Below are 26,617 nucleotides of genomic sequence, written 5' to 3'. Positions count from 1 at the left end.
TGACCTGTCTCTCTCGGGCTGACCTTGAATGTTTTCCACAGCACACGATGCTCTGCAGGTGCTGTAAAATCCTTCTGCTCAACCATTTCGTTCCAGCAAGCTGCTTATCAGGCACTCTTTTGAAAACTGTGTTCATATTTCATACACACAATTATTCAGCAACTATAAAAGGGGAAAATCCCTATTTATAGCACAAGGACCAGCATCAAATAGGACACTGAATTCTCACTGATAGAGGAAGTGACCTGTTCTCTAATGCAGCAATATTTCTGCTGAAAAGAAACAGCATCTTGAATGGGGGGAGGGATGAAAGCCCTGGGCCATCTCTTTCCATTAAAAATGTGCTGCAGTCCTAAAAATGTATCTGCCCTTCTCCCTTCCCAATGAAACCATTGGCGACAGGCATTGCAGGAAAACCTTTCACTGTGGGTTTGTGGTTAGGGGTAATGAGCCTACCGACTCCTGATGGTCTGCTTTGGAGCTGGTCTTGAGTTTCTGATCAATAACCTGATCTCTGACCTTGATGTGGGGGCGAGGAGAAGCCACTCCAAAGATGTCTGTGGGGAGTTTGTGCCATCACGATGCTCATGTGCACAGCCCTGAAGGAGCGAGCGCGTGGGGCTGAGGAACAAAGAAGTGCCTGGGAGCGAGGAATGGAGGGAGTGGGAAGGTGGGAAGCGCTCAGGGGACACGGGTGGAACTGCTGTGGGTAAGGTGAGAGCCTGTTCGCTCTGAGCCTGCTTCCCCTGGCTGCCTCTGCTCTCCCTTCCAGGCGTGTTGAGCCACAAGGCCATCACCGGCCGCTCCCTGCTGCTGTCCCCTGCTGTCGCCCCGTCCTTCCCGCGGTCTGTTTGGGAAGAGCTGCAGTGGGTGATACCAAGCGAGGCCCTGGAAGGTGGATGAGCAGAGGATGGGATTCCCCTGCTGTCGCTGTGGCAACGCTGGGCAGCGAAGCAGCAGCAGCAGCAGCAGCAGCAGCGGGATGCGATGGGCGGCTGCGTGGCGTGGAGGGTGCGCTGGGGAGGCTGCGGGGGCCGGGCTGCGCTGACATCACGCGGGGAGGTGGCGCAGAGGGAAGGGGAGTGGGAAAGGGAGAGCGGGGAGACTGCGGAGGGGAGAGCGCGGCACCGGGAGTGGGCTCCGGGGACAGGTAAGGGATGCCGCGGGGCAGGGGGGAGCTCCGCGAGCTGCCGTGGGATCAGCGCCGGCCCCGGCATCTCTCGGGGTGATGCGGTGCTGGGGGATGGCTCCTGGGAATATTATACAATGCCTGAACAGCCTGGCACAGCAGGGCTTGGCTGTGGGACAGGGAGAGCAGGTCAGAGTCCAGCTGGCTGGTGCAGAAAGTGGTGCAGATGCTTCCCCCCAGGAGGGCAGTGTGTGTGTCACTGGTGCTGTGCTGGGAAGAGCCAGGAGTACCTGCACTTCCAGAACAGGATAAGATAACAGGATAAAGGGACTGGAGAGCAGCCCTGGTCCCTGGCTGGAGAAGGGGAGCAGAGTTCTCCCTAGGGATTAGAGCATGGATCATTGATGAAATGGATCAGAAGTTTGAGACTCCATCCCCTGAGCTGCTTCTATCTCAGAGGAGACTGAGCAGAGCTGGTGCACTGGGACCGAGCCCAGCAGCACGTTTGTGGTGGGAATCCTAAACTGCACATCCCCAGCACTCCCAACGCCTGTGCAGCACCAATAGTTCTGGGGAAGGCAGCCAGGTGCACGGGTACTGCCAGCAGCTCTCTGGATGTGGATCCTGGGGATCTGCAGACCTGAAAGGCAAAATAACAAAGTCCTTGAAGCCTCTCTGGATGTCGTGTTGCCTTTTAGCACGAGGGTTGCATAACGGGATCTGTTTTGTTTGCAGAGGGAGCAAGGGTGATGGTCACCTCTGCCCTGCAGCAGCTCAGCAGTACCTGTGTGCTGTGCTGGCCCCTGGTCCTGGTGGGGAACTTCATCTTTTTTCTTAATCCAAGAGTTGGGCTCGTTCCTTGCTGCTTGTGGGCTCCCAGCTCCCATCCCACAGCAGCGGGGTGTAGGGACTCTACACCCACACTCAGGCTACGCAGCCTTAGCAAACTGGAAAATGAGTTTGTGAGCACCCCACTCGTGTGTGCTGAGCTGATTATGGCCTGTCAAGATTCTCAGTGTGTCTCTGACTGAGGAAAACACATCTGGGGTCAAAAGGCCAGTGTTGGTGACCCCTGTGGGTGTCAGAAATCAGTACAAGGATGGAATAGAAGAGGCACAAAGTAGAAACCTTGCTTGAAATCCAAGAACAGGGAGAGGCCGATGCTCCTGTCACGACTGTTTTGTTGAACCAGCACATTTCCTGAGGCTTTTAAAGACTGGGGGCCATGACCCAGTGGGGCCATGGAGAAATAAATGCAGCCAGGAGTGCTTGAGAGCGCAATTCCAACAAGAAGCATAAATATGCTTTAATTAGGGAAGTGATTGCTGTGTGATGCACAATCCTTCCCCACCAAGGCACAGATGCTAGGTCTACTGGGACCACTTGGGAGTGGCCCAGGTGGCCATGCTGCTGCTTATGGGATGGGAATTGCCAACAGCAACAGCTTGTGCTGCTCTGTCGGGCTTCTCTGGGAGCAAGGGGTGGGAGGCCCAGGCTTGGAGGGTGACAGGCAGTGCTGTCACCCAGGTGCCTGTGGGGCCAGCTGCATTCCAAGGCTCTGGCATGGGCAGGCAGGGAGGGGAGGGCCCGTCAGCTGCTCCGTGCCAGCCCTCAGCTCTGCTCAGGGCAGCTGTGCTGGGAGGGAGCCAGCCCGGGATGGGCCCCAGCACTCCAAGTGGGACCTCACTGGGCACAGCCTGATCCAGGCTCCCAGGGCCAGTTTGGGAAGGGTGCAGGGAGGAGTTAACGCTGCTGTTCTGCAGTTTCATCCCTGAGGTTGTGGTCATGCATGACCAGCAGCGGGACTGCTTCAAAGTCATGTTCCAACTTGATTTTTTTCAAGGTTATTCAAAATTCTGTGCAAGAATGGCACCAGGACCTCTCACAAACAGAAAGGCCAAGTCACCCCCTCCTAGTCCTTGACCTTCTCCATGGCTCAGCTGGCTCTCCTTGCTTTCCCCCATACTTGCCTACATTGCAAAAGAGATGATCATGTGAATATTACAAAGCCTGGCATCTGCACATAAGCTGCAGCAGCTGAGGCTCTGACATGATCCCAGTACCTTGGTGTGACCCTGTCCCCACAGCCATGCTCTGTTACCTGTGTGTTCAGCCCCCACCAGAAGCTGTCACTGCCAGGCACACAATAAGACAGAAATCCAATAACTGGGAACTCGTGCTCCCTCCTGGGAAAAGTGCTATGGATCTGCGAGCCTCTGCAGAGACCCGAAGCATCAGGAGGAGCTGCCTTTGTGCCAGTGTCCAGAGAAGACCCTGGGAGCTGAGCCAGATCCTGTGAGACATTTTAATCCTTCCTATTTCACAGTCTATCTTGGCCACAACCCTGCTGCAGTGAACATTTTCCCCCCTTCCTTTGTCAGGGACACTCACAGGCACCTACCTTGTGTTTGGTTTCACTCCTTATCTGGTGCCACTGGGAGCAGGCAGGGCAGCAGCACAGCAAGGAGAGTCAAGGAGAGTGGGAATACACATTCCTGCTATTGCCTGGCCACCCTGGAGTCCCCTCAATCCTCTCCCTAAAGCCAGGCTGAAATTTATTTCTGCTGAAGTAGCTGTTTGTTAAATAGTTGAGGTTACTTGAGTAATCAATAGTTCTCTGGTTCCCAACAGAAATATTATCCCTTTGGCCAAATCAGCTTTTCTATCTTTGCTATAAACCTGCTCCTGACTCTCAGCTCTCAAAGGATCGAGGCACATTCCTGATTTACCTGCACAGAGCCCCACTCCTTTCCTACTGCCAGCACCAACCTTTCTCTCTGAGGTTAAGCCATAAGGACTGGAAGCACACAGAGAAACTACTGGAGTCATTGGACTCTTCAGTCTCAGCCCTTCTCTTGGCCCTACCCCAACAGCTCCTTCTCTGTGCTTGCTTCTCTAAGGAGAGAGGTGATGGGATCCTCGTGGCCAAGGGCATTGCTGACAGAACTCCCAGTCCATGGACTCCAAGACAACTTAGCTCAGCTGCTGCCAGCTGAAGAAAAATTGTTCCCATCCCACAGCAGGAGCTGTATCCCAGAGAAGCAGGGATGGAAGACCAGGCGCCCATAGTGAAGTTCCATGGCTGCACATAAATTTTCCTTGCACACAGGCAAAGGCACCGACTCCCAGGAGCTGGATTTCTGCTTCCACTCCAGCAGCCAAAGGCTGGGATGTGGCTCTGGGCTCAAATTTCCTGTGACTGAAGGAGGCCACGAGGTTTGTTCTGCTGCTGGGGCAGTGGAAACAGCCTTGCTGTGCATTGTGAGCATCTCTGCACATCTCTGTTCTTTCCAAACCAGAAAAGGTCACAGAGACCCAAGAGAAACCCACTTCCCTCCTTCACTGAACTCCTTCTGCCTCGCACATGCTTTTGTTGCCATCCCTTGCTTGCCAAATGCAGGAACAAACACTGGGGTTTGGCAGGGCTCAGAGTCTTGGCGTGTCGGATGGGAAAGAGGCATTCTTGGTCCTCAGCCCGGGGACAGGGCTCTGCTCCATGTCCACTGCCAGATTTTCCAGCTGCGATTTTGCTGCTCATCCCATGCTGAGGGTGCCATTCTGGGGCTAAGGAGCACCCCTGGGTGCTGGGCTATGAATCCTGCAGGAGATCCATGGAAGGGGGGAGGGAAGAGCTGGAGCAGGACCCAGAGCTACGTGAACACCTGCATGCTGCTGCGGCTGAGCTTCACATCCAGGGGAAGTGCAGGAGCCGGCGCTGCCCTGAGAGGCTTTTCCCAAAGAATGCCTGATTCCAGGGGAGCAGGGAAAGGCAGAGGGAGGCCATGCAAAGCCAGGCTGTCTCTGCTCTGGTTAAATAGGGCTGTTTTTGCTGACAGCTCCTCCTGAGAGACTGCAGGGAAGGCTCCTGTAACTCAGGGGCAGCTGAGAAGCTTTTGGCAGCTACCGCTGTTTCAGTGTCAGGCACTGAACTTTTCCTGGTGCTCAGGGGAAAAGGGGTGGCAGCCTGGATCAGAGATGGCAGGGCTGGGCGATGAGAGGCTGATGCCTCCCTGTTAGAAGGATGCTCTGGAGCAACAGCAGGGCCTGATTTCAGAGAAGCTTTTGAGGTCTCAGTGCACACTGATCGCCCCAGAAAACTCCTACTCAATTTTCTGCTGTGCACAGCCCAGCCTGAGGCAGCACAGGGGGCACTTTGCTCAATCACTGGTTTAGACAGCCCACAAGAGAGGGATGTTACAAGCCCCAGAGAGGGATGAGTGTTTCTCATGGGGGTGAAGGGCTGAGGGAGAGAAGGGAGGGAGTAGAAAAATTTTCTGATCGGGGTAAAGGTGGGTTGTGCTTGAAGTTAGAGACAATGGGCTTGTGGTTATGGCATCAGGGTGGGGGAAGGAAGGCATGGGTCAGCAGCAAAACCCAGCAGAACAAACCCCATTTGCCTTTCCATGTCAGCCCAGGAATGAAGGACAGACTACAGAAGGACAAACTACAGCTCCCCTCTCCCTTTGCCCGTCTTGTTCTGCTGCAGAGAACAGAGCACAGGGGGAACAGCCCCGGACTGAGCTGGGGGCAGGGCCCTGGCAGACAAGGGTCAGACTGGGGAAAGATCTCAGCTGAGACAAGGGAACCCTGAGCAAGCACATGTTCAGAGTGAGAGTCTCATACATTCCCCACCTGGTTAATGCTGGCTCAGCCCTCTGGAAAAATGACACACGTTTTCCTTGCTGCGGGGCCAGGGCGCTGTGCTGGGAGCTCTCTCTGCTCTCCCAGCCTGCCTGCAGGCTAGAGGTGCTGCTGGCAGGGTCCAGAGTCACTGTTCTTTCCCCTTTTCACAGCTGTTGCTGGTTATGAAAATGGGAATGTTCCCCAGGCAGTTCTCAGCAGGAACTGCCCTTTCCAGGGCTGACCGCACGGGCTCTTTCTTCCTCTTCCCACCTCCTGACAGCAGTCACAGCTTTGGGTACATTCTAGTCTTGGCAAAGCACTGCCCTTCCCTGCTCCTCTTCCTCACATGACACACAGGAGAGAGAGGCTGTGGTCTGTGGAAGGGGAATGTTTGTTCCTGGACTAAGATCAATACAATTCTTGAGCCAGTTCTCCTCCCAAAGCTCAAAGAGAGAAAGAAGAAAAGTTGGGATCAGTCTTGTGCAGTGGGGATTTACATCCCAAACTCTCAGTCTAGCACAGAGATCCTGACAGCAGCTCTCCTTTTCCCAGTGCAGGATGGGGGGCACAGCTTGCAGGAACACCAAGGTATGTTGTGGAAAGTCATTGTTTCTTGTCACATCTGATGCAGAGTGTTCACAGCACAAAGGAACACTGGGCAAAGCTTAGGGAAGGCGGGAAGGAGACAGCAGGGCTTGCTGCTGCTGTAAGCTGAGGGTACAGAGCTCAGCAGAGGGGTAAAACACCTCTGCAGGCAGCAAGACCGTGCAGGAGTTACCACAGATTTCAGGGTAGGAAACCCCAGGGTTCAGAGCTTAAGCCAGTTCCTAGGAGAAAAGAGCAGGACTAGCAGGAAAGGAGAATGACTCCAGGCCAGCTTTCTGGCAGAGCTGGGCACTCAGAGGACACTGACGGCAGAGAAGGGGGTGGATTTGGGCCACATCCTCGCCAGGAGCTTGGGAGTTCTTTGGAAAACCCAAATAAAGCAACTGAGCTAACTCAGAAAGAAGTGGTCTGGCTAAGGCCAAGGTCAGTCTGAATAGTTCCTTCCACTGTCTCTTTCGCTTTCATGCGGTGAGGCAGGACGCTGAAAATTCTCTGGCTGATTTTGGGAGTCCAGAGGGGGGTGAGCAGTGTTCATCCTGGTTCTGAGGAACAGATGAGTGTCTTAGCACCCAGCCCTGCACTCAGCTCCCTCCTGACTCCTTAGCACACAGACACAGAATTTCCTGGCTTTTTGTTTCAGAACTCAGGGAAAATTCCTGCCACCAGCACTGAGTTAAATTAAAAGTTGGTAAATTCAGGAGGCTTCTTGCAGCAAGGCACTAACCTTTGGAATTGCCTCAAGAGTTGGTAAAGTCAAATAATCAGTGGCTTGGAAAACCCTGATGGTTTTATGACCTTTCACAATGTCTGTACTTCTGTACCCAGGCAAGGCTCACCACACTGCTCCAAGACATGACCAGAAGGATAAAGGAAGAGTTCTCTTCCTGTCTTTCCCTATCCTGGTATGATTGCCACTGCTCAGCTCTATAAAGCACGGGAATTACCCCAGGATGGAGCAGCATGGCTGGAGTGCTGAGCATGTTTCCATAAACCCCACTTTGGGATGAGAATTCAGGTCTCTCCACGACCTCCTGATAAGTGAGGGAATGTGGATGTGGCCATTACTGAAGGGGTTTCAGGAGACCCTGCTGGGGGCAGCTGTGCTCTTGTCCTTGGAAGTTCTGAGACCCTTCCCAGGTGCTTCATGGTGTTGAAGCCCAAACCTCTTTGGAGGCCAAGCAGCCACGGGTTCAGGCTTTATCCACCACCTGCCCATGGCAGCAGGTCCCAGTGGTGCTCAGTTCACTGGAGCCTTCTCCCACTAGCAGGTCCCTGTGAGCAGTGGATTATGCCCTGGCAACAGGGACACTGCAACGTGCAAGCCCTGAAACTGCAGTGCCTGCTCTGCTACACAGCAAAATAGGTCGTGCATCAGCAAATGAAAAAGGACAGATGGTGTCTGCTAATACAGCTTAGTTTATGGCCTGCAGGATTAACTCACTAGTTGTCATGTCTGCAGAAAATAGGAAATGGGTGGGTCGGCTGGAGGAAACGTGTGGTGTGCCCAGCCCTACCTGTGCTGTGGGATGCACCAGCTGGAGAGGATGTCAGAGATCCTGTGAGGTTTTGAGATGTTGCTGAAAGGCTGCCAGTGTCTTTTGGGGGCTCTGGACACTGGAGATGGTGCCTTGTACCAAGCCTTCCTGTCCACCTCAGATTCCCACATTCCCACTGCAAAGGTCAGCGCTGCAGGGATTGATGCTGAGCCAAGCAGGGATCTCCAGCAGAAGCAGGGACACCCTCTGTGGTCTCTGCTCTAGTAGCTCTGCAGGAGGAGCCCACAGCTTCTTGTCCTCTGCCAGCTGCAGGACAGCCTCCAGTTCAGCCTTTTGAACTCCCAAGCACCCACGTGTCTGCAGGAGTAAGACCGAAAGCTGAGCAGAAGCCTCAGGTCTTTTCAATGCCTTCTCTGTGACACACTGTTCTCCTTTCCTGGAAACCAGGCCAGTGCCTCACTCTGTTCTCCTTGCAGAAATCCAAGCCCGTGCCAGAGCTCTGCCTTGTGCATCTGCTCTCTGAAGGGCAGGACAAACTCTTCCTTAGCTCTCCATGAGTGCTCCTCCTGAAGATTTCACCTTGATCTTGCTGCCTCTGCTGTGGCCAGGTTTGCTCATGTCCTGCAAGATGCTGAGCACCCCAAAAACCAGCTGGCATCAGGGAGATACTCCAGAGCCAGGAGCATGCCATGCCATCTTCGTGCCTCTTGGCCTTCTGCTGTCACAGGTGTTTGTCACCACCACCTTCTAACCATGGCCAGCCATCACATGCACTGAGGTTTTCTCCAGTGACTAATTTGCCTGTGTTTATGCCAACATCAAACATTTAATTGTCTATTTAATGACTCGGGTGAGGAGGGAGTCTGGCTCCTTCCTCCTGCCCTAGGGATCTGGCCAGCCCTATCCTGATGGCAGCACCCTACAGTGCTAAACCTTCTCAGTTATAAATCCCCCATCATTAAGGGTAGCAGGTCACTGGTGAGTGACTTGAGAGCAGGGATCATTGTCACTTCTATCCCCAAAGCTGTTCAGTGACCGTGGAGGTGAATAAAGAACACGGAACAGCCTGTGCTTTTATTACAAAAGGAAATGCTGCTTTTTGTAGAGGGAAAAAGCATGTCAAATTACTATTATAAGTAATTGCTTAATGATCCCTACCTTTGCGTCATTGCTGAAGTACATCCGAGTCCCTTTTTGGGGTCTCTCCTCACTGCACGTGTGTCACCAACGGGGCCAAGCCCGTGGCCATCCCAGCTGTGGGAGCCCTGCAGAAGACAGGATGGGGGAGCTACGTGGGCACGAGAACCTCCACATTCCTCCCCCTCGAAATCTCCCCACCTCCCACCTCTTTTATCAGCTGCTGACAAGACTTGCCATGTATGTAGGCGGCTCCCAAGCTTACAAGATGATTCCCCGCTTCCCCCACCTCCCATCCATGAGAGGAGCGCTCCGGATTCCGGGGAGGGGGAGAGCAGCGTTCCTCCGGCTGCCGGCCTGTTCTGCAAGGCCTGTTCTGATGCTTTCAGAGAGCTCCATGTGGTAACTCTCTCCCAGGATTTCACATGACAGCCTCTTCCCCAGAAAGTCACAGCAGGGAGTGGAAGATTGCCGTGTGTGTGGGTGTTAGGAGGGAGCAGAGTGGGATGGGGAGATGGAGGGGAGAGGAGGTGTAACCACAGACTAAACCAGAACAAATTCTCTTGGAAGAGCCTTGCATTTCTGATCCCACAGCTCCCATCCCCTGCCTCTCCCTCTTCATTTAAAAGAACGTCAATCCTTGTTAAGTCCAGCAGAGAAAAGAGGAGTCAAGGAGAATCATCTCCTTCCTTCCTTGAACACATCTCAGGGGACCAGGAGAGGCAAACAGAACACGAACAAACTGGATAGAGGCAGAGATGTGCACACTGGGGAGAGCCCTCCCCAGCCCCGGGTGTCTTCCCTGGAGAGACATGAGTGGCCGTTAATGACATCTCCATCTGACAAATGATCACAGTGCATGTCATTATGACCCAGTGCTTCCCCGGGGCCCTGGTAGAAAATGACCCCAATGAGCTTCAGTTCTTGCAATCACAGCTGCTCCCCATGAACGTTCAGCGTCCCAAACGCCTCAGGCAAGCCAAGACTGACATCCCTGCTCTGGAGCTGGGACCCCTAAAAGAGGAGTAGGGAAGCCCACGTGCCCCTGGCACAACTCTCTGGGGCAGGGAGCTGGGGGGAGACCTCACACTGGACTTTTGAGAGGTTTAAAAAGACCTCTGTGCTACTTGGATCTTTCTGTCCCTCTCATCTTCCTCCAGATGCTGAGTGCAGCACATCTCAGGTGGGTCCCATGGTGGGTCCTCAGCAGAGAGACCTCTGAAACTGCCTTTTGGCATCCTGATGCACCTGTATCCCTTTAACAGCCCTGACTGTTCCACCTTAATGGGGCCAAAGGTCTCAACCTGCCCAGCAAAACCAGAGCTGAGTCATTCCCAAGTGTCCCTGTGCAAAAACAAGGAAGAATTCCTGGTGTAAAGAGCTATTCCCCTCCTTCCCGCATTTCATCAGCAAGCAGCAACACGAGCTGGGTTTTCTCTTAACTCCATCTGCTCTGCAATGTAGCCTGTCCCTCTTGAATAACCCCCCCAATCCTTGCTTAGGAAAAGTGGGAGAAACCCCCGAGGAGACCCACGGACTTCTAGAGAAAATAATCAGTGCTGTGGAGAGGTTCATACCTCAGTGCCTGCATTCCGGAGATTTAAGGCAGATTGGATCTTTGTGTATCCTGAATTAGCTGTTTCAACACCCCCTGTGTCCTGCAGGCCAGGGGGGAGAGCAACAGGCAGGTATTTCCCATACCTGTGATATTTGGGTAACCAGGAAGGGGGGAAAGGTAGGAAAAAGGGATATGGTAGGAGCTGGAATTTCAATTTTATCAGCTGCAAACTCAAACCGATGTGTTTCCTGCCGGTCTCCCACCTCAGTGATATTCCCAGCCAGGCACACCCCAGTTCCTCCATGCAGTCTGAGTTTTACAATTCCTTCCCAGCAGCCCAGCCTCTGCTTTCACTCTCTGAATTACCAAGGGGAATTTTCATTACATCACCAGAGGTTCTTCCTCCTCGACAGCGACAGAGCTGTCGCTCTTCTTTGCAGGGGGTTTTTGGGGTGTGGGCGTCGAGGGTATTTCTCTGGAAAGAGAAATACCTCCCAAAAGCAGGTCCACCCCAGCTCAGCCTCCCCCAGCGGCTCCATCCAGCCTGGCAACGGCACTGGGGAGTGTGGGGTGGGTTCAGCCGGTGTCTGAACAAAGCCTTCTCCCTGGAAGCCTTCCTGGGGGATACGGCGCATCCAGGCAGCTTTAAAAGTCGCCTGTGCCAAATCCAGCGGGGTCGGAAGTCAGCAATCTTCCAGCTTTCTGCCAGCGTAAGCAAAAGCAAATTTGCCTATTGGAGCTGGGATTTGCAGAATGATTCGCTGCAGCGTTTGAATCCCCCACACGCCCCCCCGTTTCTGTATCTTTTCTGTTTGTTTGTTTTGGGTTTATCTTTTCAAATATCCCCCAGTTTAACGGTCAGGCTGGTGGCAGCTTCCCCGCAGCTCCGGGGAGGGGCTGATCTGATCTCACTCCCAATCCGGTGACTTTCCAATCAGCCTCCTTCCTTCCTGGCAGCTCGCATTCCTGCCCTCTCCTTCCAGTTCCTGGCTGTTTGGTTTGGGGTTTTTTTTTTTTTGCTTGGGTTTGTTTTGGTTTTTTTTTTAAATCAAAACAAACTACCGGGTTCAAACTGCTAGTCAGGAACACGCTGAGCAGGAGCCTTTGCTCCTGGCAAGGGCTGTGGAAACTCGCCATGGAGAAACACCTCAGCCACAGAGAACTTGTTTTTAAGTAGCTGGGATGTCTGGACCACAGCAGGGTCTGAACAGTTGGAAATGTGTGTCTCAGAGTTCCGTAAAAGCAAGGAGTTCCCTCAAATATATAACCACTGGCAAGAGCTCTGCACAGCTTGTGAGCAGGGAAGATGGCTCTGAAGTCATTTGGATTTACGCTGGCCTCCCCCAGCCTTGTTGGTATCATGATTCCTCATATAAGGCAATGAAAAGTCATTTCTGCCCCATCAGCCCATCCTTTCCCAGGAGCTCCAGATGGTTTTGCTCTCTGTGTCTGCCCTACTGGTAATTCAGGCCTGTCTCACATTAGTTTTTTAGCTGAAACCTTCCCACAATTAGAGTCTGTGCTTCTGCGCTGCAGAGGACGTAGGGCTGAGCTGGCAGAGCGCTGTCTGGGAGATCCGTCCCACACATGAGTCCTGTTCTCTGTTCTCTGTTTCAGTCGAGAGTGTGATTTTTTTCTAGTGAAATCATCAAAGCAAGACAGTCCCTGCTACAGATGGGCAGCGACAGCCATTTGAAGATGCCTCATACCTGGCTTGTCTCAGACAGGAGTGGTTAATTTCAATATAATCTCATTTTGCACCAATAAAACATCTCTCCCTTCATCTGGCCATCCTTTCCCATGGAAAAAGCTCCTTTTCCTCTGGGAGCTCCACACAAGTGTCAGGGAAATCTTCATGCCTGCCCAAGGACCACAGCTCAGCAACTCACTGCTCAAGGAAAATGTGACAGACACCCTCAAAGCATCCCTGCTTCTCTTGGAGCAGAGCTGTTTGGCCCTTGCCAAATCAACTTGCTAATTAAGAGGGTTTTTGATCCCAGGCAGGAATTTACCACTCTGAAGCCAAACCTAAGTGTAGTCCAAAGCTTCCAGCTGGTCCAAAGCCCTGTGTACTGTGGCAGGACTGTGAAGAGCTGACAAATGCCTGGGGAATGCAATCTCTGGGGAAGGACATCTTGGGATAAGCAGTAAGGAAGGGTGAATGGCAGGCACAGAATTAATGGAGAAGGTGCACAGGGAAAAGCAGGATTGCTGTAGGGTGTTTAGGAGATGAGGAAGCTTCATTTGTGCAGGTGATTTACTCCTTCTGTGCCTTCATTCACCCATCAGACAGGGAAGCGGCATCATTATCCCTGCTGTGCCGACAGATCTGGGGTCTTTGCCTACAGCAATCCAGCAGCACCAGCACAGAAATCCTGGTTCCTTGTTCCCATCCCAGCTCCTGGAAGGATCCCAGTAATAATAATCATGCAAACAGGCTTTGCTGAGAGAGATGATTTCAGGAATGGTGATAGCTGGGAGACAGTGATGGAGCCACACTTGTCACATGAATAACCACAGTCTGTCCAGTCAGAGCTGACAGTCTAAGGCAAGGCAGCTCCTTCTGTGCTGATTTAAGAGGCTCTTCATAGACACAGCAGATCTTTCTGCTTCACCTCCCCTGCATAATAAGAAGCAGCATCCTTCCTGTTAGTTTATCTGCCTTTGGATGGGATAAGAAGCTGGCAGACCCCTCTGGGCATGGGGGAACCCTGGAAGGAAGTAGAGGCTTTTAACTTTCTGCATGAGTGCAGTGAAAATGTGGGTTGTGGTTTCAGTGCCTCCAAACCTGGCACTCAGGAAGGAGTTCCCAGCTGAGTAAATCTTTATGTGAATCTTCATAAACATTATCAAGGAGGGACACACAGTAAGGGACAACGTGCTCCACTGGGATGGATGGATTTAGAGGGGGCTCCTGAACTTATAGACACCTCTCTCTAACAAGAGATATTTAAAAGGAAACTGCCCTAGGGTTTTTAAATAGAAACCGGTTTTTTCTGCACAATGCAGCCAGAAGATTCCCCCCATTCCAGGCCCTGGGTGAGGCAGCCATGGCAGTGCTGAGTGAGGGATGTTGAGGAGAAAATGGAAAGCTGAAGGGAGAGTCATAGAATAAGCTGAGTGGGAAGGGTCCCATCGGGATCAACAAGTCCAACTCCTGGCTCCAAACAGGACACCCCAGGAATGCCACTATGTGCCTGCGAGTGTTGTCTGAAGGGAGATGGGACATTGAGGGAATCGGGGTGCTGAGGGGAGCCATGGACTGAGGGGGGCCAAGTGTCGAGAGAAGCCAGGGCGCTGAGGGGAAGTGGGGAGCTGAGGGGACACAGGAGTGTTTAGAGGACATGGGGACACTGAGGGAAGCCAGGGATGCCGATGGAACCGGGATGCTGAGGAGAGTCGGATGCTATGGGGAGGCAGGCGCTGAGGGGAGCAATGGCGCTGAGGGGAGCAATGGCGCTGAGGGGAGCAATGGCGCTGAGGGGAGCAATGGCGCTGAGGGGTGCAATGGCGCTGAGGGGAGCCGGGCACTAAGGGGAGCCAGGCGCTGAGGGGAGCAATGGTGCTGAGGGGAGCCAGGCGCTGAGGGGAGCAATGGTGCTGAGGGGAGCCAGGCGCTGAAGGGAGCAATGGCGCTGAGGGGAGATGGAGGCACTGAAGGGAGCTCAGAAGCAGAGCAAAGGCTCAGCTCTACCTCGCTGAGAGACTTCAGAGCCGCTTACAGGCACCGCAGCCGTGGGACAGGGACACGGACACTGGCGGGCACCGCGGGCTGCGGGGCTGCCCGGGGGCGTTGCCCACAACCGAAATGGCGGCGGCGGCGGCCGCGCCCGGTGCGGGGCGGGGCGGTGCGAGGCGGGGCCGCGCTCACCCGGACCCGGCGCCGCTTTCGTTACAGCGCGGCCGAGGCAGCGCCCGGCGAGACGCGGCGCCCGGAGCCCCCGGACTGATCCGCTGCCTCCAGCTCGGACCCCGCCGCCGGTGACACCGCCGAGCTAACCTCGCCGCCATGGGCTCCGAGCGGGACTCCGAGTCGCCGCGCTCCTCATCCATCCACTCGGCCGCCGCCAAGTGCCCCAAGCCCGGCCGCCGCCGCCGCCTCTCCTTCCAGAGCGTCTTCTCCGCCGCCGCCGCCTCCGCCGCGGGCGGCCGCCGCCGCGCCAAGGCCGAGCCGCCCCCGGCCGCCCCGCCGCCGCCCCCCGCCGCCCCGCCGGCCCCGCCGCCGCCGCCGCCACCGCCGCCGGTCCCCGAGGAGGCTCCGGTGGTCCCGGAGGGCGAGGAGGAGCTGGAGTGCCCGCTGTGCCTGGTGCGGCAGCCGGCCGAGAACGCGCCGCGGCTGCTGTCGTGCCCGCACCGGTCGTGCGGGGCCTGCCTGCGGCAGTACCTGCGCATCGAGATCACCGAGTCCCGCGTCAACATCTGCTGCCCCGAGTGCAGCGAGCGCCTCAACCCCGCCGACATCCGCCGCCTGCTCCGCGACTCCCCGCACCTCGTCGCCAAGTACGAGGAGTTCATGCTGCGCCGCTGCCTCGCCGCCGACCCCGACTGCCGCTGGTGTCCGGCCCCCGACTGCGGGTGAGTGCTGCGGGGGACAAGGGGTGGCGGTGCGATGCTTCCACTCCGGCCTGGGACAGCCCGGGAAACGAGGGACCTGCTCGTCTCTCCATCCTGGGACACCCTGGGGAGCGGGGAGCCTGCTGTCCCCGTAGGGTGCTGTTCTCTCTATCCTGGGACAGCGTATGGAGGGGGAGACCACTGTCCCTTCCATCGTGGGACAGCTTGGCCGGGGAAGCCTGCTGTTTCCTTAGGATGCTGCCCTGTCTGTCTGTCCTGGGGTGTCTTGGGGAAGGTGGATCCCTGCCCTGGAGGGATGCTGGCTGTCCCCAACACGTGCTGGGATAACTGGGTGAAGTGGAAACCACTGTGAGTTGCTGCCTATCCCAGCAGGTCCTGCGGATGGCATTCCAGCTGGGATGGCCCTGGGACTCGGTGTCCTGCCCGTCCCCGCGTGGGTCCCAGGACAACACAGCGAGGGTGGCTCACCCTCAGTAGGGTGCTGCTGCTGCACTTCTGGTCCTACTGTGTCCCGTGAAGAGCCCTCGCTGCAGGGGTTCTTTGCTTATCTGCAGTCTGTTCAGGACAGCCGATAAGCTTTGGGTACCAAAATTCCATCTATCCCTATTATCTCTCTTGAGCACCAGGATTTGACCTTGGGGATTGTGAAAACACAGACAAATCGGGTAGGAGCGATATGACTTGAAGGGGGTTTTAGCAGAGCCATCGTTTCCCTAATTTAACAGAAACCTCTTTTTCTGCACAAATGGTAAGTGTGGACTTTCCCAGCTGTGTGTTTCGCTGCCAGTCCTGGGGACAGTGCATGGGGACAACGCTGCAGCCTCCAGAAGTGGGGAAGAAGAAACCATAACCAGTCAGTTTTTTCCAGTGAGGACTTGAATACACGGCAGAGAGGAGTGATGTTGACTCACTGTCCGTTGCCCAAGTGAGGAAACGTCTGTTTGTCCAGAAGTCAGCCCAGCCAAGCCTGAGGACTGCGTAGTTACGGATGTGTTGCTTTCATTTTCTCTTCCCGTTTCTTGTAAACGATCAGTTAGGTTTCTGTTTTGGTGTGAGCCAAAGCTGCCTGGAAAAGGGCTTTGTCGGGGAACTTAAGAGAAGTGCTGTGAAGTTGAGCTACAACTCAGCTTGGATGGCAATTTTGGGTAGCAAGAACATGAAAGGAAAGTCTGACCTAGTAGTCGGGACGGAAAAGGTGGTGGGAGGATTGTGAAGATTTAATCAGAGCCTTGTAATAGGCATCCTATGCAAATCAGCGAACCTGGCTCAGGTTACCCATTTCACGGCCTCTTGAGCATCCTGTATGAGGGCTTGTTCCTTCAGAGGGTGAAGTTAACAGCGAACAACAACTCTGCTCCTTTCTGGAGCCAAATCAAGTGCAGGCTCTCAGCACTTCAGCAGCGCTGGGGATAAGATCGGGGAGATAGAGCAGATTGTGCTGCCACCGAGGGAATTTTCTCTGCCGGTAGCCGGCTAGAGAAAATCCGGTTCCAGCTCACCGAATCTCAGCTCCTTGACTGTTGTGATGTTATCTGTGCCCAGGATAAGGTGTACAAACAGCGACGTCACCCGGGCTGGCTGGTTGGAAGGAGCCAGCTCCAGCGCGGCCCGGAGGGCGTTGTCTCTGTGACAGCCTGAGCCCTTCCTCTGGGGAGGGTTGGGCAGCCCGGTGTCACACACGGCTCCTTCCCTCAGCTAAAGCCTCCTCCCCAGTTAGTCAGCGAGCAGGATGAGCCAGGTGATGTGCTGCTATCCTCCTCCCAGCTGCTCAGAAGAGCAAGAAGCGAGCCCGGGGCAGTTGGAGATGTTGGAGACAGCTCTGGTGGACCAGCGCTGCTGGTGTGTCTGTAGCGCTCGAACAAAGGCTGTTGGAATCAGCCCTCCGGCAGGGAGAGGAATTAATCACCCTATTCATTCTTCCCAGCAGAGCTTGTGTGGCTGTGCTTATGTAAAATCAGGGTATGAATTATTTACAGCGGGCTTTCCCCGCTGTAGTAGTGCCAGAGTACAGGAGCCTAGGGCTGGGGGCACGGCAGAGTGATGCTTGTCACTGATTGTCACCCACCACTGTCACCCGAACTGAAACTCTCCAACAACGTCATTTCAGTGTCAGAGAATCCTTTATTCTTTGTTCTGGCCGGGATGTGCAGCAGAAATAATTTCATCCACACGTGCCCGGCTTGTGCAGTGAAAATCCTTCCATCCCACCTGGTTCTTTACCAGATTCTTCACATATTGATACATTAAAAACCCCAAAGAAATTCTGTTCATTGGTCTTAATGATCATTATCATTACACAATAATTCGATCTCCTATTGTTTATTGATCCATTCGATGCTAATTCGGCCTTCATTCTTTGGTTCTCTTATCGATCTTTTCCCAGACCAGATGTCTCCAGCGTCACCAGGGGGTGATGTTTGTCAATGTCCGTTTATCTCTTGTTTCTTCTGGCTCCTCCCAATCTGTTGATATTCACCTCACCCGGGCTTTTGAAGAGGAACTTCAATTCCCCTCCACCTGGGCAAAGGCAAACAAAACCCCTGAGTGAAGTTAAAACAACAACAACAAAAAAAATTTGCTATAAGTTGTATCATTTCCAATGCCACCAAGGTAGACCGGCCTGGGTGTCACCCCCACCGAGGTGGTGGCATGAAGGAGCTGCAGGGCTGTGACAGGGCCATAAAAACATCCTGTGCCTTCCTCGCATCCCTCAGTGTTTCCTAAATGAAAGAGCCTGGCTGTGCTGCCCGAGAGGAGGAGGAGGAGGAGAGAACAACACCGGTGCGTGTTGCCATGGAAACCCTGGTCAATGGATGCGCCATCAATTGCAAAACAAATCATTTTCTGTGTTTGCAGCTTCGGGGTTTTTTTCTTTCCCCCCTTGCTACAATCAGGTGGTATTGCTGCCTAGTGTTTGTCACACTGCAGCCTTCCCAAAAGCCTGGGAGAAAAACAGAACCTTTAAAGAGAACGGAGCTGTGTGGGCTGAGATCCGTGAATGGGCAGGAGGAGGGACGGAGGAAACTCGTGGCTGTCCAAGGAGGGGGCTGGAAGAGGAGCTGTGCCATTCCTGGGGTCTCAGGAATTGCTTTGTGGGGAAAACTCAGGGAGGAGATCTCAGCTTCCCTTCTTATCTGCTGGGTGTGAGCCTGAAAATGGCCATTTAAGCCAGCAGTGTGTCAAGAGGTCAGTGGAAGAGGAGAACCATTGTCCATCCAGGTCCTGCCATCACTATTCCTCAGCATTTCACTTCAAAATCCACTTTCTAGTTGACCTTGATGTGGAGATGTGTTATTTCTTTCCCCACTAGACAGTCCTGGAGCTTCTTTCCCCACAGCTGTGGGCTTGTGCATGATATTTGTCATTTCAGCTCCAGTAATAAAATATAAATGCTGATGATTTTAATTTCTTGAGTGTTTAAAAAAACCCAAAGTTTTGTGTGAGGAGTTAATTTAGAGTGTGGGGTTTCTTAATATATTACACTGAGCTCTCCTAGGCTGCTCTTATGGTTTGAAATAGCAGTGTCACAACACAGCTGGGCAGAGGAAGCTTTCCCTTTCTGTTTTTCCAAGGGCAGGCTGGAGGATTGAGGACATTTAGCAGGATATTCCTTACAAAGGTGCACAGGAGTCAGATTCATCCCTCCCAACCCCCTGGGCCATCTGCATCACAGAATTATCATACAGGAACACAGTGGTTTGGGTTGGAAAGGACCTTAAAATTCATCCAGTCATGGGCTGGGACACTTCCAGGGATGGGATTTTCCCATGTCTCCTCCTGCTGGGCTCAGGGGCAGGTGTGGGGATGCTCAGGTAGAGCTGCAGTCGTGCCTGCCAGCCCTCAGATGTTGTTTCTTTGGCAATGCTGTCGTAGCCTGGCAGGATGAAGTTGCTCAAACTCCCACGGGATATGAATCATTGTGGTATGACACATTCAGTGGTTCTCACGCTGCTGCCTCGGAGAAGAAGAGGCAAATACAACTCGAGCCACACGAGCTCCAAATATGAAACCTTAAATAGGAATTATTCTCCTCTGACCACTAGCAAAAATACTGAGGATGAGAAACAAAAATTCCCTTTTGCCATATGGGTGTCGCAGGACTGGGAAGGCACTTCTGGAGTTGCTCATGTCAGCCCCTGCCAATGGAAACAGCCTCATCCTCAGCGTCTGTCAGTCAGATTTCTGCAGCACTGCTTGGTGATGCTGCTCAGGCTGCTGGGTACACAGGACACTTCCTTCTGGGAGTGTCACACTGCTGTCACGGTGAGCTGGTTGAGCTTGGCCTCTCTCTCTTGCACAGTTGATTATTTTACTCCAGTTTTGGCGTGTTCCAAAGGCAGGGCGTTGTTCTTCACCACTCTTTGGAAAAGGAAGCTCTGTGGAGATCATCAGGAGCTCGCTTGTTGACTTATGGAACTGTTATTCCACTTTTTTAGAATCATTCAGCTGATAGAAGTGCCCAGGACAAGCTCAGCTTTCCTGGGCTCCTCTGGACCACAAGGCATCCACCCACAGATCTGTGCTAAGGAAATGAAGGATGAAATGAGGGATGTGTGTGCCTGGAACGAGCAGCCAGAGCCCATCCTGGGAGGAGACAGCAAGGAGTTAGCTGGGCACACTGGGCCAGACAAATCTGGCCTGCTTGAATTGCCAGTGAGAACTGCCAGCAGTTACTGAGGAGAGAACAGCTCAGCATCTCCAGCTGCCTGCGTGGAAGGTCCCTGCCCCAAGTAACCCAATTAGCACAGCTTCATTTCAGGCCCTGCAGAGCGCAGGAATGTGTCTGGTGTGGAAGCTGCTGTAGCAGTGATCAGGAGTGAGATGGGGGAGCTGGGCTGCTGGCTCTGGATGTCCTGCAAGGACTCTCACTTGGTAACTGCGTGTTTTAATCCCCTCGGCGTCTCCTCCCCGCAGGTACGCGGTGATCGCCTACGGCTGTGCCAGCTGCCCCAAGCTGACCTGCGAGAGGGACGGCTGCCAGACAGAGTTCTGCTACCACTGCAAGCAGATATGGCACCCCAACCAAACCTGCGACATGGCCCGGCAGCAGCGGGCACAGACCCTGCGGGTACGGACCAAGCACACCTCGGGCCTCAGCTACGGGCAGGAGTCCGGGCCGGGTATGGATTTACCCATTTCTCATTCAATATCCCAAGCTGGGTATGGATTTACCCATTTTTCATTAAATATCCCAAGCTGGGTATGGATTTACCCATTTTTCATTAAATATCCCAAGCTGGGTATGGATTTACCCATTTCTCATTCAATATCCCAAGCTGGGTATGGATTTACCCATTTTTCATTAAATATCCCAAGCGGGGTATGGATTTACCCATTTTTCATTCAATATCCCAAGCTGGGAGAGACCCACTAGGCTCCAACTCTCTGCCCCAGGAGTCACACCCTGATTTTTTTGGTTGCTCGCTGTTTGTGTGTGCTGAGAAAGAGGCAGCTCTGTGCAAACCTCCTCCCCTCAAAGCCTGTGCCCTGAGTTTCTCCAGCAGCTGTGAGACTCAGAGTCATTTCCCCTCCTCCTGTGTGTTAGAACACATCTGATCTCTTCCAGCAGCACCAAACAAATCAGTGGGTGACGATGTGCTTTGGGTCCTTTTGTGTCACGGCAACTCCCCTCATCCGCCCCAGCTCTGCTTGTGGCTCTTTTGATCTTGGATGTTCTCGCTTTTTTGCTGATCTAAACCCTGAACAAGCAGTCACTTTTTTACTGTTGCAGCTTCAAAGTTGTCTGGTGTGGTCGTGAAGAGCAGCATTCATGGCCAGCTGAGTGTGGGGAGCTGTGCTCTGTGCACTGTTAGGTCTTGGCAATGGCAGGTACCAAAAAAATGCCAACCCACAGAACTCCTCCACTGCCTGGTAGGAGCTGCTGTGTCTGCTGAGTTTGTGTTCCTTAAAAATAACTCTATTGACTCTGGAAGTGGGCAGTGAGGCCATTTTTTAAAGCCCTGTCCTACCCCCTAACAAAATACCTCGTTTTTCCTTCTGTGTGAGGAGTTTAAATATTAATTCACTCAGTGTGGAGCTGTCGTGGGTGGTTCTGGTGTGGCTATATCCAACATCTCCCAGTTTAGAGAACCCTAAGAATGGACAGCATAGATACTGCCCTAGCCAGCAGAAAAACCCAGTGTATGAGTTTTTGTGTCCTGTTAAAGAGATCCCTGCCAGGAAAGGGCACTTGGCCACGGGAAGGGAGGTTTTTGAGACAGTGGTTTCTCCCCACCCCGCCGTGCTGGATCCAGCCTGGTGATTAATAAGGTGTGAGCCGGGCTCACAGCTGGATTTCATCTTGCTGAGCTTCGCAGGGGCCAGCAGAGCCCCGAACCACGGCACAGCCATTGCATAACCACCATCAGATGATGCCTGAATTAAGGAAGGGATGAAAGCCCCTTATCCTGCTCTGCCAGCAGCAGGCTCTGGGGCCTGGGCAGCCTCTGCAGCTGTGTGTGGCTGCAGCCCCTGATCCCTTAAAGGCCAGGTTTGGGGTTTCTCCAGTGCCTGTTCTCCCAGTTGTTGTGTTGTTCTTGGCCCATGAATCACCTCTGTGGAGCAATTCAGTAATGGCTCGTTGTGCTGGGCAGGTATGACTTGTTCCCTGTGTTTAAGCTTGAATTCTGGAATACATCCCATTCAAGATTAGAAGAAGCTTTTAAAAGTGGCTGTTGTTCCCAGTCCCTGCTGTTGGTGGGGTCTGTCACATCCAAATTATCTCCTCTGAGATAAAATAAACACACACCACCCCCCGCCAGCAGCAAAGGTGTTCTGCCACACAGAAAACACAGCTTTCAGTTTCAATCCTTAATGAGAACGGTTGATTCTCCACTCTGACAGCAGAGATCCCATCTGAATTCCTTGTTTCCTCCCCTCAGCCGATGACATCAAGCCGTGCCCACGCTGCAGCGCTTACATCATCAAGATGAACGATGGCAGCTGCAACCACATGACGTGTGCCGTGTGTGGCTGCGAGTTCTGCTGGCTCTGCATGAAGGAGATCTCGGATCTGCATTACCTCAGGTGAGCAGCACCTGCCTCTCTCAGGCTGCCTGGAGGAGTTCACTGCCCCTGTTGGACTTTCACCCTCTTACTTCAGCAGTATTATATATATTTATTGTTTCTGACCCAAAGGAATGAACTCTCTTCCCACTTTACAGCATTCAGATGCTCTTCCCACACTAAACAAAGCTCCTGATACGATTACTTTTGAGAGTTTTTGGTGTACTGAGTATTAAACATAGACCCAATAGTGTGATATTCACCTTTTTGGGGAAAAAAAGGACAGAAACCTTATTTGTGTTGTCTACCTGCTTCCTAACTTTTGGGTTTTATTCATGTGCAAGTTGAACTTGGGGTTCTCAGGAGCTTTTAGGAATTACTGGAGTGCTAATGTCATTTTTTTTCCCTTCCATGAAGCCCCTCTGGCTGTACATTCTGGGGCAAAAAGCCATGGAGTCGTAAAAAGAAGATTCTCTGGCAGCTGGGCACGTTGATCGGAGCCCCTGTGGGCATTTCCCTCATCGCTGGCATTGCCATTCCTGCCATGGTCATTGGCATCCCTGTGTACGTTGGGAGGAAGGTGAGTGTGGGGGGCAGAAGGCTTTGGGGTGTTCCCTGTGCTGACCAGAAATTTAGAGCTGATAGGAAGGGTGGATCTTGTCACAGAACCCAAATTCAGTTTTCTCTTCTATAGCTTCTCTTATCTCCTGGGCTTTGTGTGGGCAGGGGGAAGGTGGTGGCTGATAGCCCTGGTAGCCTGAAGGGGCTCAAGTCCTCCCAAATGCATTTTGCATTTCTCTTGCGCCTCTGCCTCGACCCATGAGCACCCTGGGGGTCCCTTCTGAGCCCATCAGCCCCGTACTTGTGGTTGCTTCTTTTCCTTCAACACAGACCCTCCTGCTAGGTCTGATCTGTGAGGAGATCTGTGCTCAAAATAAGGTTCTTCAAGGGTTCACACATCTGGCAAGGCTGTAAAATCACTTCTTAACGTCCTCTAGATGTCTGCTGTTCTCACCTGGTGCTTCTTCTTCCATCAGATTCACAGCAGATACGAGGGGAAGAAAACCTCCAAGCACAAGAGGAACTTGGCCATTACTGGTGGGGTCACCTTGTCTGTCATTGCCTCCCCAGTCATTGCTGCTGTCAGTGTTGGTAAGTGGGCTCAGCCCTGTCCCCTCTGCTGGCCCAGTAGCCACTGAGACCAGTGGGTAGCCCAGCCCTGTGCCATGGGGGTGGCCAGAGGGCGATTTGCAGAGTGCAGCTGTGTGTGGGTTTGGGCACAACGCTCTGTCTCACATCCTGATGGGCTCGAGCTGCCCCAGAGCCAGCACAGGGCTTGTCTGCAGCACCACTTGGTCCAGATGGCCACAGCCCGTCCTGGAGTCCCTTGTCACACTGCAGCTGTCTCCTGCCATGGTTTGGTGGCTGATGTCTTGGGACTTCAGTGCTCTTGGGGTTCCCTCACTCAGAACAAAGGGCTCCTCCACTGTCTGCAAATCTGTGAACTGTGGGACCTTTAAAAACAACAAAAACATTACTGAGAGAGTCCCTCAAAAAAACCTTTTCTGTCTGCCCAACACATCTTTAAACACCTCCTAACCCAGCTTATCCTCCTCTCCAGGAATTGGGGTCCCCATCATGCTGGCCTACGTCTATGGGGTGGTGCCCATCTCGCTGTGCCGGGGTGGTGGCTGTGGGGTCAGCACAGCCAACGGAAAGGGAGTGAAAATCGAGTTTGATGAAGATGATGGACCCATCACAGGTAATAACTGGTGATGGGAAGGGGTTGAAGCAAAATGCTCTCGTTGTTGCCTCTTGTAATGAAATGGTTTGAGGTCCTGATGTTTCCCAAATCTGAGATGAGACATCACAGCCAAGTGCTCCAACCCCTGTGCTCTCCTTCCTCGCAGTGGCCGATGCCTGGAGAGCCCTGAAGAACCCCAGCATTGGAGAGAGCAGCATTGAGGGGCTGACCAGCGTGCTGAGCACCAGTGGCAGCCCCACGGACGGGCTCAGTGTCATCCAGGGCAACTACAGCGAGACCGCCAGCTTCGCTGCCCTGTCCGGGGGCACCCTGAGCGGGGGGGTCCTCTCAGGGAGCAAGGGGAAGTACAGCAGGTAACTGGACTGTGGGGAAAGCAGAGAGGTTCCCAAGGCCTCTTGTGTGGGTTTGAGTGGCTTTATTTTAAGGAACTTTCCAGGAGTGTGAGTGAAGCTGCTTTGATCCAGGGGTTGTGTCATGGTGTTTTTGTGCCTTGGTCTGTTGTAGAATAAGCAGGTCTAGGAGATCACCCAGATCTGGAACCCAGAGCCACCCAGGGTGGGGAGACACTGGCACAGATTGCCCAGAGACGTTGTGGGGTCCCCATCCTCGGGGATGTTCCAGGACCAGGTTGGATGGGGCTCTGAGCAGCCTGGTCTAGGGGAAGGTATCCCTGCTCGTGGCAGGGGGTTGGAGCTGGATGATCTTTAAGGTCCTTTCCAACCCAAACCATTCCATGGTTCTGTTTCTGGAGTCAGTGCCAGTCTGGTTCTTGCAAGGAGGACAGATCCCTACTGAGCTCCTTGAGACCACAGAGCTGATGCTTCACCTTAATTGGGAACAGCACAGAGCTCCTGCCTGGCCTGCTTAAAGCTATTCCAGCCCTGTTATCCCAGCCTGGAGGCTTTGATGCTTTCTGTTCTGCAGGCAGGGTCACAGCTCTCCAAGTCAGGAGGTTACACCACAGTTTTCCTCCCAACTTGCCTGTGAGTCAGTTTGCTGGGTAATTAGAGCCACGTGTTGATGTGGCAGCCAGGATGTAATCACAGCTCTGTGCGAGATCCATGGAAATCAGCTCTTCGCAGGAATCGTGTGAGTCATGGATGTAAACACGGCTTTACCTTCGTCATGGAAAACAGAATGGATTTACCTAAATGGAGCCAAAAATGAGACTCAATGAGAGCAACCACTGGGGTTAAACTCCTGTCACTCTGAGCTATGCCAGCTCACGGGGATTCTTGCTTTCCTGTGAGGAGCAGGGACAGCTTGGTGCTCCTTGGGTGCATCTAAAGCATTTCTGAGGAATCCTCTTCTTCCTTGCAGGCTGGAGGTCCAGGCAGATGTCCAGAAGGAGATTTTCCCCAAAGACTCGGTCAGTTTGGGGGCCATCAGCGACAATGCCAGCACCCGAGCCATGGCTGGTTCCATCATCAGCTCCTACAACCCTCAGGACAGGTGGGAGGACGTGGAATGCTGAGAAGAGCGTTGGTGGAGAGTGTCCTGGAAAAATGCACGCTCTGTGAGCGCTGCTGTGGGTGGGATGGCTGTGTTTGCTCCAGGGATCCATCCTTCTCCGAGCTGGGGAGGAGATCTGTGTGGGGTGGAGGCTGGGGAGGGGATCTGCAGCCCTCAGGGGCTCTTCTGGCCATTTGAGGGACTCTGGAGCTCTCCCAGCTCAGCCCCTGGCTCAGCCTGGGGGTGATCTTGGCTCTCTTAGGAGGATTCAGGGAGAGCAGCGAGGCGTGGGGTGATGAGCAGCATCGTGCTCGTGTTTGGGAGGTGTGCTCCTCCCAGTACAGCCCAGTTGAACCCAGTAACTGCTCCCAGTAACGTGAGGGTGGTTGTTCCTGCAGGGAGTGCAATAACATGGAGATCCAGGTGGACATTGAAGCCAAACCCAGTCACTACCAGCTAACCAGTGGCAGCAGCACAGAGGACTCCCTGCACGTCCACACCCAAATGGCAGAGAACGAGGAAGAGGAGGAGGAAGAGGAAGAGGAGGAGGAGGACGGCAAGCAGGAGCAGACGTGCAAACACCAAAGCTGTGAGCAAAAGGACTGCATTGCCAGCCAGACGTGGGACATCACCCTGGCCCAGCCCGAGAGCATCCGCAGCGACCTGGAGAGCTCGGACAGCCAGTCGGACGACGTGCCGGACATTACCTCGGACGAGTGCGAGTCCCCCCACTGTCAGACTGCAGCTGGCTGCCCACAGACCCCCAGAGCAAGAGGTGCCCAGAGCCCAAGTGCCCACCTGAGCCACTGTGCCCAAGCCGAGGGCTGCCGGCTGGATGAGATGGTCCAGCTGGAGTGCATCGAAGCCAGAGTGTGACCTGAGCGCGCTCCCTGGCGCTGCAGCTTCTGGGCCAAACTTGTGTCCCTGTTGGCTTCTGTTTGCCATCCTCCAGCTGGCTCCCCCAGCCTCACCTCGGGGAGTTGCTGTTTGTTACGTGACAGAAAAAAAAAACAAAGAAAAAAAAAAAGAAAGGGAAAAAAAAAATTCCCCCTCCGCCCTCTTTTTGTTTTAATTTATTGGTTCAGACTCTGTGAGGTGTGTAAGAGTGTAAATATGTACGTGTGTCTGTATGTCTGCAACCATCCTAAGGGACTCTTGGAATAAAGACTCTGGTTGTCATTCGACCTGAATCCAGCTCATCCTTTCCGAAGCTGCAGGGAAATCTTCCAGCTGCCTCTGCCCATGTGAATGCTGTTCCCAAAGGCTTGGGA

General features: G+C 53.5%; 1 protein-coding gene and 1 long non-coding RNA gene across 2 annotated transcripts; one reads left to right on the top strand and one right to left on the bottom strand.

The window, feature by feature from the left end:
- The first annotated feature begins 1,090 nt into the window (after positions 1-1,090).
- RNF19B (ring finger protein 19B) lies at positions 1,091-26,530 on the top strand. The gene is made up of 10 exons (XM_023940941.2): positions 1,091-1,150; positions 14,448-15,124; positions 20,039-20,244; positions 22,006-22,150; positions 22,547-22,709; positions 23,167-23,281; positions 23,751-23,891; positions 24,040-24,247; positions 25,215-25,346; positions 25,745-26,530. The coding sequence occupies exons 2-10, from the start codon at positions 14,559-14,561 to the stop codon at positions 26,220-26,222; spliced, it is 2,154 nt and encodes a 717-aa protein (XP_023796709.2). The 5' UTR covers positions 1,091-1,150; positions 14,448-14,558; the 3' UTR covers positions 26,223-26,530.
- On the bottom strand, positions 2,411-14,359 carry LOC111939157 (uncharacterized). The gene is made up of 3 exons (XR_015279299.1): positions 14,244-14,359; positions 9,013-9,119; positions 2,411-8,655 (listed from the first exon to the last, which is right to left on the bottom strand). It is a non-coding gene; the product is annotated as an uncharacterized LOC111939157 (long non-coding RNA).
- Positions 26,531-26,617: the final 87 nt, after the last annotated feature.

Source organism: Cyanistes caeruleus, chromosome 26, assembly GCF_971803275.1.
Source record: "Cyanistes caeruleus chromosome 26, bCyaCae1.hap1.1, whole genome shotgun sequence".
Classification (NCBI taxonomy): Eukaryota; Metazoa; Chordata; class Aves; order Passeriformes; family Paridae; genus Cyanistes; species Cyanistes caeruleus.
Note: the sequence above shows the minus strand (reverse complement) of the source record. Positions and strands in the feature narration are given on the sequence as shown.